We start from the raw sequence: 14,191 nt of genomic DNA, 5'->3' as shown, positions 1-14,191 counted from the left end.
GGCAGCAAGTAAAACACAGCAACACACATTTTTTGAAAGCTCCATCGCATCATGACCAGGGCTCCAGATCTCCTGAACTTGAAGGGCGGCGCCAAGGTAGCTTGCGGCGACCAGCAAGGCATGAGAGTTGACACTGGGCTGCTTGTGGCGTCCTTGTCCATCGGGTCTCTTTCTTGGCCGGGGATTGGAAGCCGTTGTCCTCCCCCGAGATTCTGAGCTTACTCCAGCGAGAATCGACCTCATTCTTCCTCATTGTCAACCACTCAGGATCCACAGGGGGTGCCGAACGAAGCTTGTCAGAGAGCTCAGGAATTCCTCCAGCTTTGCTCTCCCTGCTTCCGGAGACAGGACAACCCAGAATTTGAGCATTCTGATAATCAAGCCCCAAATCCGGGTAATAGAAGTCCAAATGGTATTGTTAAAAATTATAGAGTTCCTATATTTCCACAAACACCACAGGACAGCAGAAACTAATGGTATTTAATGCAAAGTTTTTCTTGTTGGAAACCCAGAAATGTACAACAGATTCAAAATTTGTGCCTATCTGTGTTTGGAAGAATTCACCAAGAAAGGACCATATACTCCTGGCTACTATACACTCAAAGAATAAGTGGAAGTTGGTTTCGTTCTCTGCACAATATACAGAGTCTAGAGGCTTAATGATGTGCCTCTTTCTAAGGTTATCTCTAGTCATTAATTTGTGAGGAAGACATGTATTTTGGGTGGCACAACAAGTTTCCACACAGCAGGGATAAACAGCGGTTACACCCTCCCTAAAGTTTGTTCTCTAATTCTCTTTATTCTCATACAGGCAGCTCAGCGCAAGCTATATAGGTACTGCAAATGGCAAGATCAGGAAACGAGGATCTGGGTTTATCCTGTACAAGGCAGAAATCGAATCCCAGCGATGAGGTCTGGATGTGTGCTCATCTTGAGCTTTGTAATGTCTTCTTCTTCATCAATGAAATGCTGCTGATTTGCTTTTCGTCAAAAAGGTCCATGTGCTTGTATCCAGTCAGCTCCTCGAAATCTTTGTTCCACTGCGGCGCTTGGCTGGCCGTCGGGTAGAGAGAGGGTCAGCCTGGCGAGGAAGGACGACGCTGCGATAGCTGACGGCAGGCATCCGTAGTCGAGGAGGCACTGTCTGGGCGAGGTAACGCGCCAACCGCCGAACCTCCCAAGTCTTGTTCTCCTTTGCTGTACCTGGCAAAGTGGTCCACGAAGGTGTAGGCCGTGCGACTGCCGAGCTCGTACCGGAGCACCGCCAATATCTCGAGCTACATGTCAATAACCTCTTTACTCGTGGCTATCCGACCGAACACGCAGCACCAACAGGCTCAGGAAAATCGGGCGACCACCTTCTTACTCCCGAACCGGCATCAGCAAGGTAGATTACTGCCCTTATTCCTTCAGTACGCGATACACCACAAACGCTTGAAGAGTGCATTTCAACAGATGGTTCCAACTGACAGTTACAGAATTACAAGCAATGCAAGGCAAGGAGGCATGTACTTATTCTGCTTGTTGGTGCAATACATGGGCAAACCTCGACTTGCATCAACCAAGAACAATTTATTCGACAAGTCAACACATTACCAAAGAAGAAACAAGTCGCCTACACATTCTACTCAGCTCAACCAACCAAATGACCTTTCTTACTACAGTGGAAGGGAGTAGCCACGGAGGTACTTGGAATCAACCCTGGATTCACGGATTAGCGCTGCCCGACCTGTTCTCGCAACCTGCCGTGTATCGAACATGACAGAGAGGAAAGCATCCGGTTAGTTTTCAGAAGGAAAAAAAGAAGTGGTTGAACACAAATAAAGCATTCTGCTACATGTGGAACATAAAGATTCATTATCCCAGGGAGCGTAGGATAAATGCATGTCCAGACACTAGTCTTGACATCTAGAATGTTCCCATTGTTTATTTTTATAGAATGTACTACTGTTGTTCTTTCTCTAACTGACACAGAATCGCCTTGAAGTTGTTCCAGGGACCTACAACTGTACCCTGAAATCCTCACACAGGCTGCAGACAAAGCCTAACATCTAGAAATGTTTTCCATTCATTATCTCTACTAATTAAAAAGAACGTAAGGTTCTCATTTCACCTTTCTTCCCACCACCCCTTCGTCCAACCTTCCATGTATATGATAATCAATCACCTTAATTTACTTACCTTCTGAACCAATTCCACTTTAATTTACTTACCAAACTTCTAATCAAAATATAAGGTAATTCACGGTCAAAATTTGATGAACATTTGTTTACACAATCGCATTATTATGTCAGATAAATTACAAGCTAACGTATTAGAATATTTACATTGTTCTAGTTTTGATAAAACTCCAATTGACTGTTGACTATGTTGACAAACAATACCAAGCATTTATCATGGTAAAAATGCCTGCTCAAATACATGGATTGAAATTATCTGCCAACTTTGCTTCTATCGCATAACAATCGACTTACAAGAATGAAATTGACATTATTTCACATCATCAATAGGACAGCAACAAAACAATACTGAAAAGCTCATCTAGAACTACTTGTTCCCACTCACAAGAAATCAACAACAAAGAGGCAAAAACAATTGACATACCTCACATATGCCATACGGCTCCAACAGTCTTTGTAGTGCAACCATCTTGTCAAGATCCCCAGTAAGCTACATAGTAACAAAAGGTACAATTATGTAGAGTTTTCATCAGTAATTAAATAGCTTTACATAAAAGGGCAGCCCCAGTGCATGCAGCTCCCGCTTGTGCAGGGTCTGGGGAAGGGTCCGACCACTTTGGGTCTATTGTACGCAGCCTTTCCCTACATTTCTGTAAGAGGCTGTTTCCAGGACTTGAACCCGTGATTAAATAGCTTTACATAAAGCGGAATAAATAGTTGCGGTCATGTCAAACATTCAATCTTTTTATGCCAACGATTCATCAGGTTACTACTCCCTCCGTCCCATAATGTAAGACGTTTTTCAACACTACACTAGTGTCAAAAAGCATCTTATATGATGGGACGGAGGGAGTAGTTTACTACCAAACTACTATTCATCATAAAAGAGTAAAATGCAGGAATTTCATAGGACTCCCACACAGATAATAATACTTAGGGGTTGTTTGTGCACAAGGTGGTACTCTTGAAAATTTTATACCTGATGTGTTTCAATACTTACTGTCCTAGAAACGTTAAGAGTACAGAGAGACACCTAACTATGAAAGAAGATCACCTGTAGCGTAACTGTGTGATCAGAAAGATCCACACATTCTGCCCGGAAGATATTACCAATATCTAGTATCTCCCGCCGAGCAGCGGTGTTTCCAGATACTTTGATAACCATCAGTTCTCTTTCAGCAAAAGGTAAGTCAGTTAAGTCATCAACCTGGGATGGTCACATGTTTTGCATTAGCACAAAGTATTTGCTAGCACAAATGATTAATCTAAAAAATTGCATGCCATTTACCTTATGTACATCGATAAGCTTGTAAAGCTGCTGAACTAACTTCTCAATGGATTCATCAGTTCCAGGAACAACTGTTGTAATACGTGAAATGCCTTCCTTTTCAGCTGGGCCAACAGCAAGGCTCTGGGCAGTAGTATGGTCTCATTGGTAACAAGCCATACATAACAACAATAAACAGAAGTTTTGACAAACCTGTATACTGTACCCCCTACGAGCAAAGACCCCTGTTATAATGTTGAGGACACCAGGACAATCATTCACAAGGATGGAGAGAGTATGTGAGCGAAGCCCATTTGACTGTACCAAACAAAGTCATCATTAGCTTAGAAGCCGCACCATTTATTATCATGTCGATTAAGCACTGTGATGCTTAAAGCTACAGAGGCCTTCGTTTATATTTGACTGTTTGCAAAATAAATGAAGATGCAAAATGAGAACACACTGCAGTCAAAATAGAATTAGATCCAGTTTTGAATAAACAGTGCATGCAGTCTATAGGTCATTTTAATTAAAAAGCAAATGATGTTTCTTTTGCAAAACTGGAATTCTTTGAACTTACATCTTCATCATCAAGAACACCCCAATGGGCATCAAGTACTTGGTTCATGGACAAGCTCTCATAAGGTTCCACAGGATAAACATCACCCTGCACACACAGTTCAGAGTCAAAACAACCACATGCTATAAGAATCAGTAGCAATAGGCATACATACTGTAATAATGTATCTCATATGTTTACTGGAAGTCTGGAAATATTTTACTCAGTTATGTTGCTTCGGTTGCACATTTAGAAGTCTTGTGGTGATTCCAAAGCGTGGTCTTCAGTTTTATATGAATGCAGGTCTCCCCAGTTTCGCTGTATGAACTCTACTTTTCTTTCTATTTTTTGTTTCCTATAACCAGGTATACAAATTATTTTTTCTCTAAAAAGAATCACTTATGGAGCGATGGCTACACTGGGATTTCTACCGGTGGCAAAGAAGTTAAGTTGCATTTGTTTGCATTAAATAACTATCAAAAATATACCAGTTCGCAAGATCTTTCTTTTCTTGCACCTCAAAATCTTTCTTGCATTATCCACACAAAAGAGGCATCTCTCAAGCATAGCTTACCAAGTATTTAATCTGCAAACAGCAGTGTCCTAAAAGGTACTCCTAAAGCCTACACGCTACCTTTTAGAACGGATATAACAGGACAAGAAGAACAAGAGGAAATGGGCAACAAACATGGAGTTAGTTTTATAAGCACAGAAACATACCCCGGCACTGGATGGTTGATCAAAATTGCCATTAACCGTCTTATTCACAGAAGTAAGAGGATTTTTGCGCGATGCTTCTACAAGGTCTGGGTAAGAAGCAGCAGAAAACCCCCAGAAACGAGCAGTTGCTCCGATCTTTTCACGCCTCAAAGCAATCTAAGAATGTTGGGAGACAAGAATTAGGTAATGAAGAAAATATGCCCGTGGATGTAGGCAGCAAATGATTTAGAAAAATATGCCCATGCATGTAGGCAGCAAATGATTCAGAAAATACTTTTCCCGTTCGACAAATTTCTTCGATCCCAAATTTTCTTAGGTTCCTTTGTGCCGCAACGATTTTCCCAGGATCTCCAGTTACCTACAGCATTGAACAAATAAGCATCAAAGGCTTCACCCGGAATAAAACAAGGAACACGTATAGTCATATACCATATGTAGAACTGTTGGAGATCAAGAGTTTTTACCTCCAGAGTTAGGCTGTTCTCAGAAATATCAACAACTTTCGCTCTGAAAACATTAGCTACAAACATGACCTATCAACCATGAGAAGAAACAGCACATTAAGAGTATTGTTGCAACTGTGTATGGAAGTACCAATGTACTAATTCAGTGACTATGCAGATACAAGTCAACAGCATATCTTACGTCAGCACGTTGATCTGGTTCAACATTGAGTTTTATAAGCATGAGCTCTCTTTCAACCTGAGGCTCCTTAGATAGATCTTCAACCTGCAATTTATTGGATTCAAATACGATATATATTAACAAACATTTATATGATCACCGAACAACATGCAATAAGAAAAGAAATCTGCAAGCCAGGAACATAACAATGCTTGGGATAAAAAGGAAAACATCACATCAGACTATTTAATTCATCTAGATGGTAGGAACGATAAGCAGACAACAGACAATTATGCAAGGTGGTATGAAATCAGCTTAGATTCGTTAGAATAGCTGTTTTCTTTGGATATCCTGTATGTGCATAATGGCAGAATAAAATTTTCCATCTGTGCGCCCTTTCTTTTTAAGCAGCTTCAGTATAACAATTATGATAAGGTTATTATGGAAACAACTTAATACTCCTGATTCCATGCAACACAGTAATTTTTACCAAACATGCAAACTGCTGATTACTTGGATTATAACCATGTGAATATATGCTCGACATCACTGAAGACAAGGTACAGCAGTGATCAAAGTAACTGTATTCCCTTACATACAAACAAAATTTACAACACACTAAACAACCAGGACACATATGTATAGACATAAGAGTAAATTTCTCAACTTACACTTTTTGTTGCAAAATTATCAACTGATTACACATTGAAGGGCCCACATGTCCTGGGTACCCTGTGGCGCGTCCGGGCAGCCAGCCTTCAGGGCCTTTTCTCGACCGGGCCAGGAAGAGATTCTTCTCAGTGCAAAGCCGTGGGGGCGGTCTTCCCCCCACCAGTCGAGTTTTTTTTTGTTACACGTTTAAAGACTAATATCACATAATTTTACCTTTTCTTGCACACTGTAAAGGAATACCACTTTTTTCAACTCTCTAATGGTTTTACAACACAGTATCGCAGGGCCTTGTACTACCATGCTATGCCTAGGTTTTTGGTTCAGTAAGCATGTACTCCCTCCGTCCCAAAGTTAGTACAAAATTAAGTCACTTATTTTGGGACGGAGGGAGTATGTGTGTACACCTCAAATCTGAAACAAACACACGAGTGATTGGTTCATTACACCTTGAACCGAAATAACTGGGAAAGTGGCATGGAAATGTTCACTAATCCTTGGACCAACATAACAGGCAAGCAAAGGCTCATTAAACCTAGGTTGAGTCACATGTTAACCGCCTATGTATAACGGGAAACTACAAGACTCTGTGAGACTATGCAGTGGGGCCAGGTTGTAAGATATACAGGAGAGCTAAAAAGAGGTGCCTGTTTGGGGCATCTGTGAGACTCTGTGAGACTATGCACTAACGTTTTTTTTTGTCGCTTATAGATGACATCAATGAGGTAATATTTTGCAAGTTTGGGGACATTTTATGTGACTTTATTATTAGGTAAGTATTGATATAGATTTTACATTATATATTAGCGCAAGAAAAGGTGTATAGTTCCATCAAATTAGTCCTAAAAGGTGTAGTTCCTTGATGGTTTTACAACAACAAATGCAGAACATCCACAAAAGAGCTTTTTTCTGACGCATTGAAGCTGTGATTATAACGGAATGGGGTATTACAGCAGAATACGGGTAAGGTGTTTATGACTAATTAGAAACTGCTATGCTCTAGCACTTTATAGTACTGTACTAGTACATTGCTAGAGCTGAAGTTGAAACCAAGTGGCATGAAATCCGGATGATTTACTTCTCCTAAGGAGTAATAAACTGGTGCAAAATGTGGGACGGCAGGCTCACATTCAAGACGTTGACGAGCTTATTGAGCTGCTCAATGACTTGCTTGAGCACCCTATCCGTCCCGGAGACGACGATGGTGAAGAGGGCCTTGTCCTTGTTAAGCCCCACGGCGAGCGACTCGATGTTGTAGCCTCTCCTGGCGAAGACCCCGGCGATCCTGTTTATCATGCCGCTCTCGTCCCCGACGAAGACCGAAATCGTGTGGCGCCGCACCCTGCAATCCCGGCTAGCAACTCCCATCAAAAGTCAGCTCAAAAGAGTAACGCGCGCAGCGGGGGACACCGGGCGCGGCAAGACGGGACTCAGGCGCGAAATATGAGAAACGGAGACCGCATTGCGGCGGGGGAGAGGCGCTTACGGATCCCTCTTGGCGCTCGCGGTGACCGCCGACACGGCGGCGGTCGCCTCGCCGCCGGCGCTGGCCCCCGCGGCGAGTCCGCGGCGGCGCAGGGGGCGGAAGGAGGCGCGCGCGGCGCATCCGGGGAGGCGGTCGCGGGCCGCCGGTGGCGACGGGCGGAGGTGGTGGGCGGTGGCGACGGACATGGATGGTGGTCGAGGGCGAAGTTGGTGGGCTATCGGGAAGTGCGGGACGGAACAGGACAGGACAGTGTGTTGGTTTAACAGCAAGTAGGGTTTATGAGGGGGGGAATTACGAAGCTGCCCCCCGCCGCGCATGGTGTGCCTGCCAGTGTGATACGATACGCGAGATGTGTCACGGGTGACCACGTTTTCCGTTGGGCCGGGTGCGCTGGGGCCACCCACCAAATTTGGTATATCCTCTCTCTCTCTCTCTCTCTCTCTCTCTCTCTCTCTCTCTCTCTCTCTCTCTCTCTCTCTGCTGATGTTGCTACGGTTTGCATGTGAAAGTGCTGCTACTACAAAACGAGGCGAATCCGCAGTTGTCCGATCTCCGATCGTGGCAAAGGAGCAAAGCCATCTTTGCGCAAGAAAGATACACAAACGCGGCGTGCCGGTTCGTCTTTTCTAGCCACGGCAGGCCGCGCGAGGTAGAGTATTGCCCCGACGAAACATAAAGCCAGCGCAACATCCAAAAGTTGTTCCCGCGTGTTAGCTTTTGCTCATTGTCGTGTAGTACTTTTTTTTTTAGGAAACGCAGGAGAGCTGCGATTTCATTATAAGGCGAAGACGGTGAAAGAACGCCAACTGTACAAAATAGTACTTTTTATTTTTGAGGATCCATTGTCGTGTACTACAACCGTGCAGTGTGGCTGTGCTACTCTTTTTCTATCCTTGGGGGTTTTGTTACGCTTATAGCGTACTAACCGAGGCCACCACGGTGCCGGAGGGGAGCGGCTGAGCTTCACGCTGATCACAGGAGGGTAGAGAGTAGAGAGCACGTCCACAAGAGGGTTGCAAATTAAAAAAGAGAGGATATGATTGGTAATTTTTGTCTCTTCTTTTGGTTGAGAGTTGACCAGGGCTCGTTCATACCCACTAATATAGAATGTAAAATCTACTCCATCCGTTCCTAAATATTTATCTTTCTAGATATTTCAACAAATGGCTACATACGAAGTAAAACGAGTGAATCTACACTCTAAAATATGACCACATACATCCGTATGTTGTAACCATTTGAAATGTCTAGAAAGACAAGTATTTAAAAACGGAGAGAGTATATCAATACCTACCTAATAATAAAGTCGTTAGTGCTTCCGATGATACGTCACATAAAATGTCCCCAAACTTGCAAAATATTACCTCATCGATGTCATCTATAAGCGACAAAAAAAAACGTTTCATGGGGAATAACCCACCTGGGCCAGCCCACAGAGCAGGGACCTCCTACATCGTGCTCTGCGCGCTGAGAGAAAACGTGACGCACCGGTTTATGCTGACCCATGTGTGGCCGCCATGTTTTTATTTTCCCTTTATTTGTCTCTTTTCTTTTCCGTTTTCATTTTTTCTCCTTTAAATAATTTGGTACGTCAAAAATGTTCCAGAAATTAAAAAAGAGAATTTTTAAATAAAATGTTCAATAAATCATAAAATGTTTGTGTATTCAAAAACTGTTCGTAGTTGTTTAAATAATGTTCACATAATAAAAAATCATAATTTTGAAAACAAATGTTTGGGAAATCAAAAAATGTTCATGAGAAAAACTCATGTATTAGAAAATATTAATGAAATTGAATAGAATATTCACCCAAATGTTATCGATGATGCAGCAAAATGTTGTCATGTTCTTTGGATATTATGATTTTTTTTCTCCCGTTGCAACGCACCGGCCCTTTTGCTAGTTAAATTAAAGTCCCAAAAATCCTGAGAAAACAATACATCATGCACACATGGAGCACCTGGAAATTTGCATGCACTTAATTAAGAAACAAACGAGAGTAAGTGTCACGCCCTCGATGCGGCTATATCTCCCACGTGTCGAAGCACGACTTAGAGGCATAACCGCATTGAAAGCAATGTCGCAAGTGAGGTAATCTTCACACAACCCATGTAATACATAAGGGAAAGAGATACATAGTTGGCTTACAATCGCCACTTCACATAATTACATAAATAAAGCATTACACCATCCAAATACAATCAAGGACCGACTACGGAACCAAAATAAAAGAAGAATCCCAAATGCGACAAGGTCCCCGATCGACCCCAACTGGGCTCCACTACTGATCAACTAGAACGAAACAACACAAAAGGATAAGATCTTCATCGAGCTCCTCCTTGAGCTTGGTTGCGTCATCTGCACGGTAACCTCGGCACCTGCAAATTGGTTTTGGAAGTATCTGTGAGTCACGGGGACTCAGCAATCTCACATCCTCGCGATCAGGACTATTTAAGCTTATGGGTAAGGTAAAGGTATGAGGTGGAGCTGCAGCAAGCGACTAGCATATTTGGTGACTAACATACGCAAATGAGAGCGAGAAGAGAAGGCAAAGCACGGTCGATAAAAGTATGATCAAGAAGTGATCCTATAGCAACCTACGTCAAGCATAACTCCAACACCGTGTTCACTTCCCGGACTCCGCCGGAAAGAGACCATCACGGTAACACACGCGGTTGATGTATTTTAATTAAGGTCAACTTCAGGTTTTCTACAACCGGACGTTAACAAATTCCCATCTGCCCATAACCGCGGGCACAGCTTTCGAAAGTTCAAATTCCTGCAGGGGTGTCCCAACTTAGCCCATCACAAGCTCTCACGGTCAACGAAGGATATTCCTTCTAGCGGGAAGACCCGATCAGACTCGGAATCCCGGTTACAAGACATCCTCGACAATGGTAAAACAAGTCCAGCAACACCGCTCGAATGTGCCGACAAATCCTGATAGGAGCTGCACATATCTCGTTCTCAGGGCTCACTCAGATGAGACATCCTACGAGTAAAACTAACCCTCAAGCTGCCCCGAGGTGGCCCCGCAGTATACTCGGTCGGACCAACACTCAGAGGAGCACTGGCCCAGGGGGGTTAAAATAAAGATGACCCTTGGGTAGGCCTACCCAAGGGAAAGAAAAGGCTAGGTGGCGAATGGTAAAACCAATGTTGGGCATTGCTGGAGGAGTTTTATTCAAGGCAAACTGTCAAGGGGTTCCCATTATAACCCAACCGCGTAAGGAACGCAAAATCCGGGAACATAACACCGATATGACGAAAACTAGGGCGGCAAGAGTGGAACAAAACACCAGGCATAAGGCCAAGCCTTCCACCCTTTACCAAGTATATAGATGCATTAATTAGATAAGAGATATTGTGATATCCCAACAAGTAAACATGTTCCAACAAGGAACAACATCTCCATGTTCCAACAAGGAACAAACTTCAATCTTCACCTGCAACTAACAATGCTATAAGAGGGGCTGAGCAAAGCGGTAACATAGCCAAACAACGGTTTGCTAGGACAAAGTGGGTTAGAAGCTTGGTTCAACAATATGGGAGGCATGATAAGCAAGTGGTAGGTATCGCAGCATAGGCATAGCAAAAGAGCGAGCAACTAGCAAGCAAAGATAGAAGTGATTTCGAGGGTATGGTCATCTTGCCTGAGATCCCGCAAGGAAAAAGAACGAGTCCATGAAGAAGAAAAACAGACGTAGTCGAACGGGTCCTCACAAACACGACGTTACCAGAAACAACCCGAAGAAGCACACCGGAAAGAAGCAGACAACATAGTAAACAACCACCACATAGACATGGCATGATGCATAAACAATTATGATGCATGTCCGGTTTAATGAAGCATGGCATGGCAAAGTGCAACAAACAACACTACAAATTAAGTGGAGCTCAATATGTCACGGAGTTGCATATTGACAAAACACCCCGACAAGTTATTTAGTTCGATCTCGTTTATGTACGCAACAATATTAAATGTTGTTAAACATGGCAAGAGGTGAAGCATGATGAAACTATCTAATCTAGGCAAGTCTAAATGAGGCCGGTACAACAAAACAACAAGTCCGGGAACTCCTCATATGCATATATTAGGTTTGGTACTGATCTGCCTTAAACACAATTTTAGGGTTGTTAAACATGCAAAACAAGTACACCATGTTAAACTAGGCATTTTCTACCCCATTTACATATAAAGTTTATTAAATTCCGAGTTACGGCTATTTAGTTATGAAATAAATCATTTTAGCAAGTTATTAAGCAAATTTAAATCAACAACATTTTAAACATTTTAAACATAGATGAAAATTGCATATTATTAAACTAGACAAAATTCTAAGGAATTTTCATATATAATTTGTTTTAATCCGATGCACGGTTGTGGAGATATTAAATGCATGAATAAGGACTTTTCTGTAAAACTGTGTTCTCTGGAACAAATACTAAATTCGCAGGCGCTGGAAAAAACATGATATGGGCCAAATATGAAGGCTGGCCCAACGAATAGAGAAAAAAAACCAGGGGCTGCTCACCCTGGGCCTTGGGCCATCGGAGGTGATGGGCTGGGGTGCACGGAGCCGGATTTGGCCATCGGCTGGGCCTGGCGAAGTGGAGAGGAGCCGGCTCGGGAGGAGCTGGGCCTTGCGCAGCGGTGGGACGAGCCCGAGTCGGCTGGATCGAGCTCTGTCTGGAGGGACATGGAAGGAGCGGGTACATGGCGCGGTCAACACGAGGATCAGGGGCGCTGGCTGCTTGCGTCTTCGATTCAGAGGAAGCAGGGCGCGGCGCTGGACTTGGCGAAGGAGAAACCTCTTCGGCGAGGCGAGGACGGGGCAGAGGCACTTGGCGTTCGAATACCTTGGAGCGAAACGAGGCAAGGGCGGCGCCATGGACTCCTGGAGCTCCTGTTCGTCTGAAGAAACAGAGAGGCTGCGAGGATCTGGTTCGACGGCGATCTGCAGGTGCGGGCACAGGAGGAGCGGGAAACGACGAAGAGCAGGCCGACCGGACTTGGCGGTGCAGCAGGCGAGCTGGGGACACCGGGATCCGACGCAGGCCGAAGCAGAAGCGGATCAGCGAGGGTTGGTCGACATGGGCGCCTGACTTGGGTTTGATGTAGAGGAGGTCCTGCAGTGTAGCTCCATGGGGCAGGAGGAACTTGCTCTCGGTGACGATGGAGCTTCATGGCTTGGCATCCCTGGGCGATGACGTGGTCTCCTGTTCGAGCAAACGAAGAGGGAGAGATGTGAGGTGAGGGAGAAAGACAGGGAAGGGAGAGGAAGGAGGTGGGGGCGATGAGGGCTTGAGCACCGGCTGTAGTGGAGATCGAGCAAGAGTGGCTGGCGGCGGCATGTTCAAGCGAGGGAGGAGCTCGGGTTGGTCTGGTGTTGAAAATGAGAGGGATTTGGGAGGGGATGGATTTGGATCGAGAGGAGATCCCGATGTGGGAGAGGAGTGGCGGCGGGGAGGGACAAGCCTCCTAGGTTTTAGGGTTAGGCTAGATATATATAGCAAAAGGATTAAAGGAAAGGGATTTGGATCATCGGATCGAAATCCGACGGACAAGAATAAAATAGGTAGGGAGTTCAAATAAGAAAACGGTGATGTTTTGTAGACGTTCGGGGATGATCCGGACACAACGGTAGCGACAGCCGAGTCGGGTCCGGGACAGCTTTCGGGCGCGCGCGCGAGGATGGTCGCGGGCTGACGAGAGAGGTTAGGTAGGGCCTGGCGGTAGGTAGTGAGCTGTGTAGACGGTCTCGAGCTGAGAGAAGAGAAGAGAGGGAGGCCCGGTGACTGTTTTTGGAGACCGAAAACGTCCGACGTGTGCCCGGCTATAATGCCGCTATAATTTAATGGTTGGGCTATCAGACGAACTCCGAATGTGATGAAACTTGGCAGGCAACCTACTAACAACAAAACAACACCGCATGCCAACTTTCATCCCATTCCGAGAACATTTTCCTGCCACTTATAAAATAATATATCGGACATGCCGCGGGCGCGTGCAAGTGTGTCTGGGCTCAGAACGGACAACGGACGGGCTGGGGGAACCCGGACGGATGCAAGTTTTAAAACATGATGATGCAATGCACATGATGACATGACAAGACGCAGCACGCAAGCGAATGACAAGGCAACAACAACGAATAACTGAAGGGCACCTGGCACAACGGTCTCGGGGCGTTACAGTAAGTGATTATGACAACATTTTTTGTGCATTTTCAACCTCCTTTCCAAAGATTTTTTAATTTTTTTTCATACCGGCGGAATCAATCTGAGTTTCTAATCACTCCATAGGCTAGAGTTTGGAAAGGATTTGGTACAAAATTAAGTAGACGAGGATGGATTGGGTTCACGAGGAAGAGGTCACTCCAGAGGGGGTCAATGCAATCAACACACCAAAAATCGGGCTAACTACTTGATAAAGGAGGGGTGGGGAGGTCGTATCACAAACTGATATTTGGCCAGACCGATCAGAGAAGGAAATCAAATGTTCCCAAAAGCCCAGGGGCATTATAGGAATTGAAGCCATGTATGAGATCTTTAAAAGGTCAAATCAAGGATGTGCTCAAAACCCAAAGCCTTCATCCCACCACAGTCAACACCAAGTTCTCAGTCATGGCAGCTCATCAAGCCAAAAAGAACAAGGCGTCGATGCACTCAAAGGAGGAGGTAGCCTC

At 44.5% G+C, this 14,191-nt stretch overlaps 1 protein-coding gene and 1 long non-coding RNA gene across 3 annotated transcripts; both read right to left on the bottom strand.

Moving 5' to 3' along the window:
* Positions 1-1,420: 1,420 nt before the first annotated feature.
* On the bottom strand, positions 1,421-7,759 carry LOC123127668 (acetolactate synthase small subunit 2, chloroplastic). 2 transcript variants are annotated; one of them, XM_044547445.1, is made up of 12 exons: positions 7,506-7,759; positions 7,148-7,361; positions 5,372-5,455; positions 5,191-5,259; positions 5,001-5,084; positions 4,727-4,882; positions 4,028-4,114; positions 3,661-3,765; positions 3,469-3,591; positions 3,235-3,387; positions 2,605-2,670; positions 1,421-1,742 (listed from the first exon to the last, which is right to left on the bottom strand). In XM_044547445.1, exons 1-12 carry the CDS (start codon positions 7,688-7,690, stop codon positions 1,659-1,661), a joined length of 1,410 nt encoding a protein of 469 aa, XP_044403380.1. In that variant the 5' UTR covers positions 7,691-7,759; the 3' UTR covers positions 1,421-1,658. The 2 variants fall into 2 exon arrangements, with proteins under 2 accessions (XP_044403380.1, XP_044403379.1); XM_044547444.1 differs by having other exon boundaries at positions 7,148-7,373; positions 7,506-7,750.
* A 2,061-nt stretch (positions 7,760-9,820) lies between these two features.
* On the bottom strand, positions 9,821-12,972 carry LOC123130673 (uncharacterized). The gene is made up of 3 exons (XR_006463965.1): positions 12,819-12,972; positions 12,041-12,725; positions 9,821-9,883 (listed from the first exon to the last, which is right to left on the bottom strand). It is a non-coding gene; the product is annotated as an uncharacterized lncRNA (long non-coding RNA).
* Between the last annotated feature and the right edge of the window lie 1,219 nt (positions 12,973-14,191).

The sequence above is a fragment of the Triticum aestivum genome, chromosome 6A (genome assembly GCF_018294505.1).
Source record: "Triticum aestivum cultivar Chinese Spring chromosome 6A, IWGSC CS RefSeq v2.1, whole genome shotgun sequence".
In the NCBI taxonomy this organism is placed as follows: Eukaryota; Viridiplantae; Streptophyta; class Magnoliopsida; order Poales; family Poaceae; genus Triticum; species Triticum aestivum.
The sequence above is the reverse complement of the archived record's forward strand: the minus strand, read 5'-3'. Positions and strand labels throughout refer to the sequence as shown.

Excerpts from the sequence above, each read along its gene's own strand:
- LOC123127668 (XM_044547444.1), bottom strand. The coding sequence starts at position 7,690 with ATGTCCGTCGCCACCGCCCACCACCTCCGCCCGTCGCCACCGGCGGCC. Across the intron at positions 5,085-5,190 it reads AGAACAGCCTAACTCTGGAG|GTAACTGGAGATCCTGGGAA; the intron begins GTAAAAACTCTT and ends TCAATGCTGTAG. Across the intron at positions 3,766-4,027 it reads GTGTTCTTGATGATGAAGAT|TCAAATGGGCTTCGCTCACA; the intron begins GTAAGTTCAAAG and ends TGTTTGGTACAG.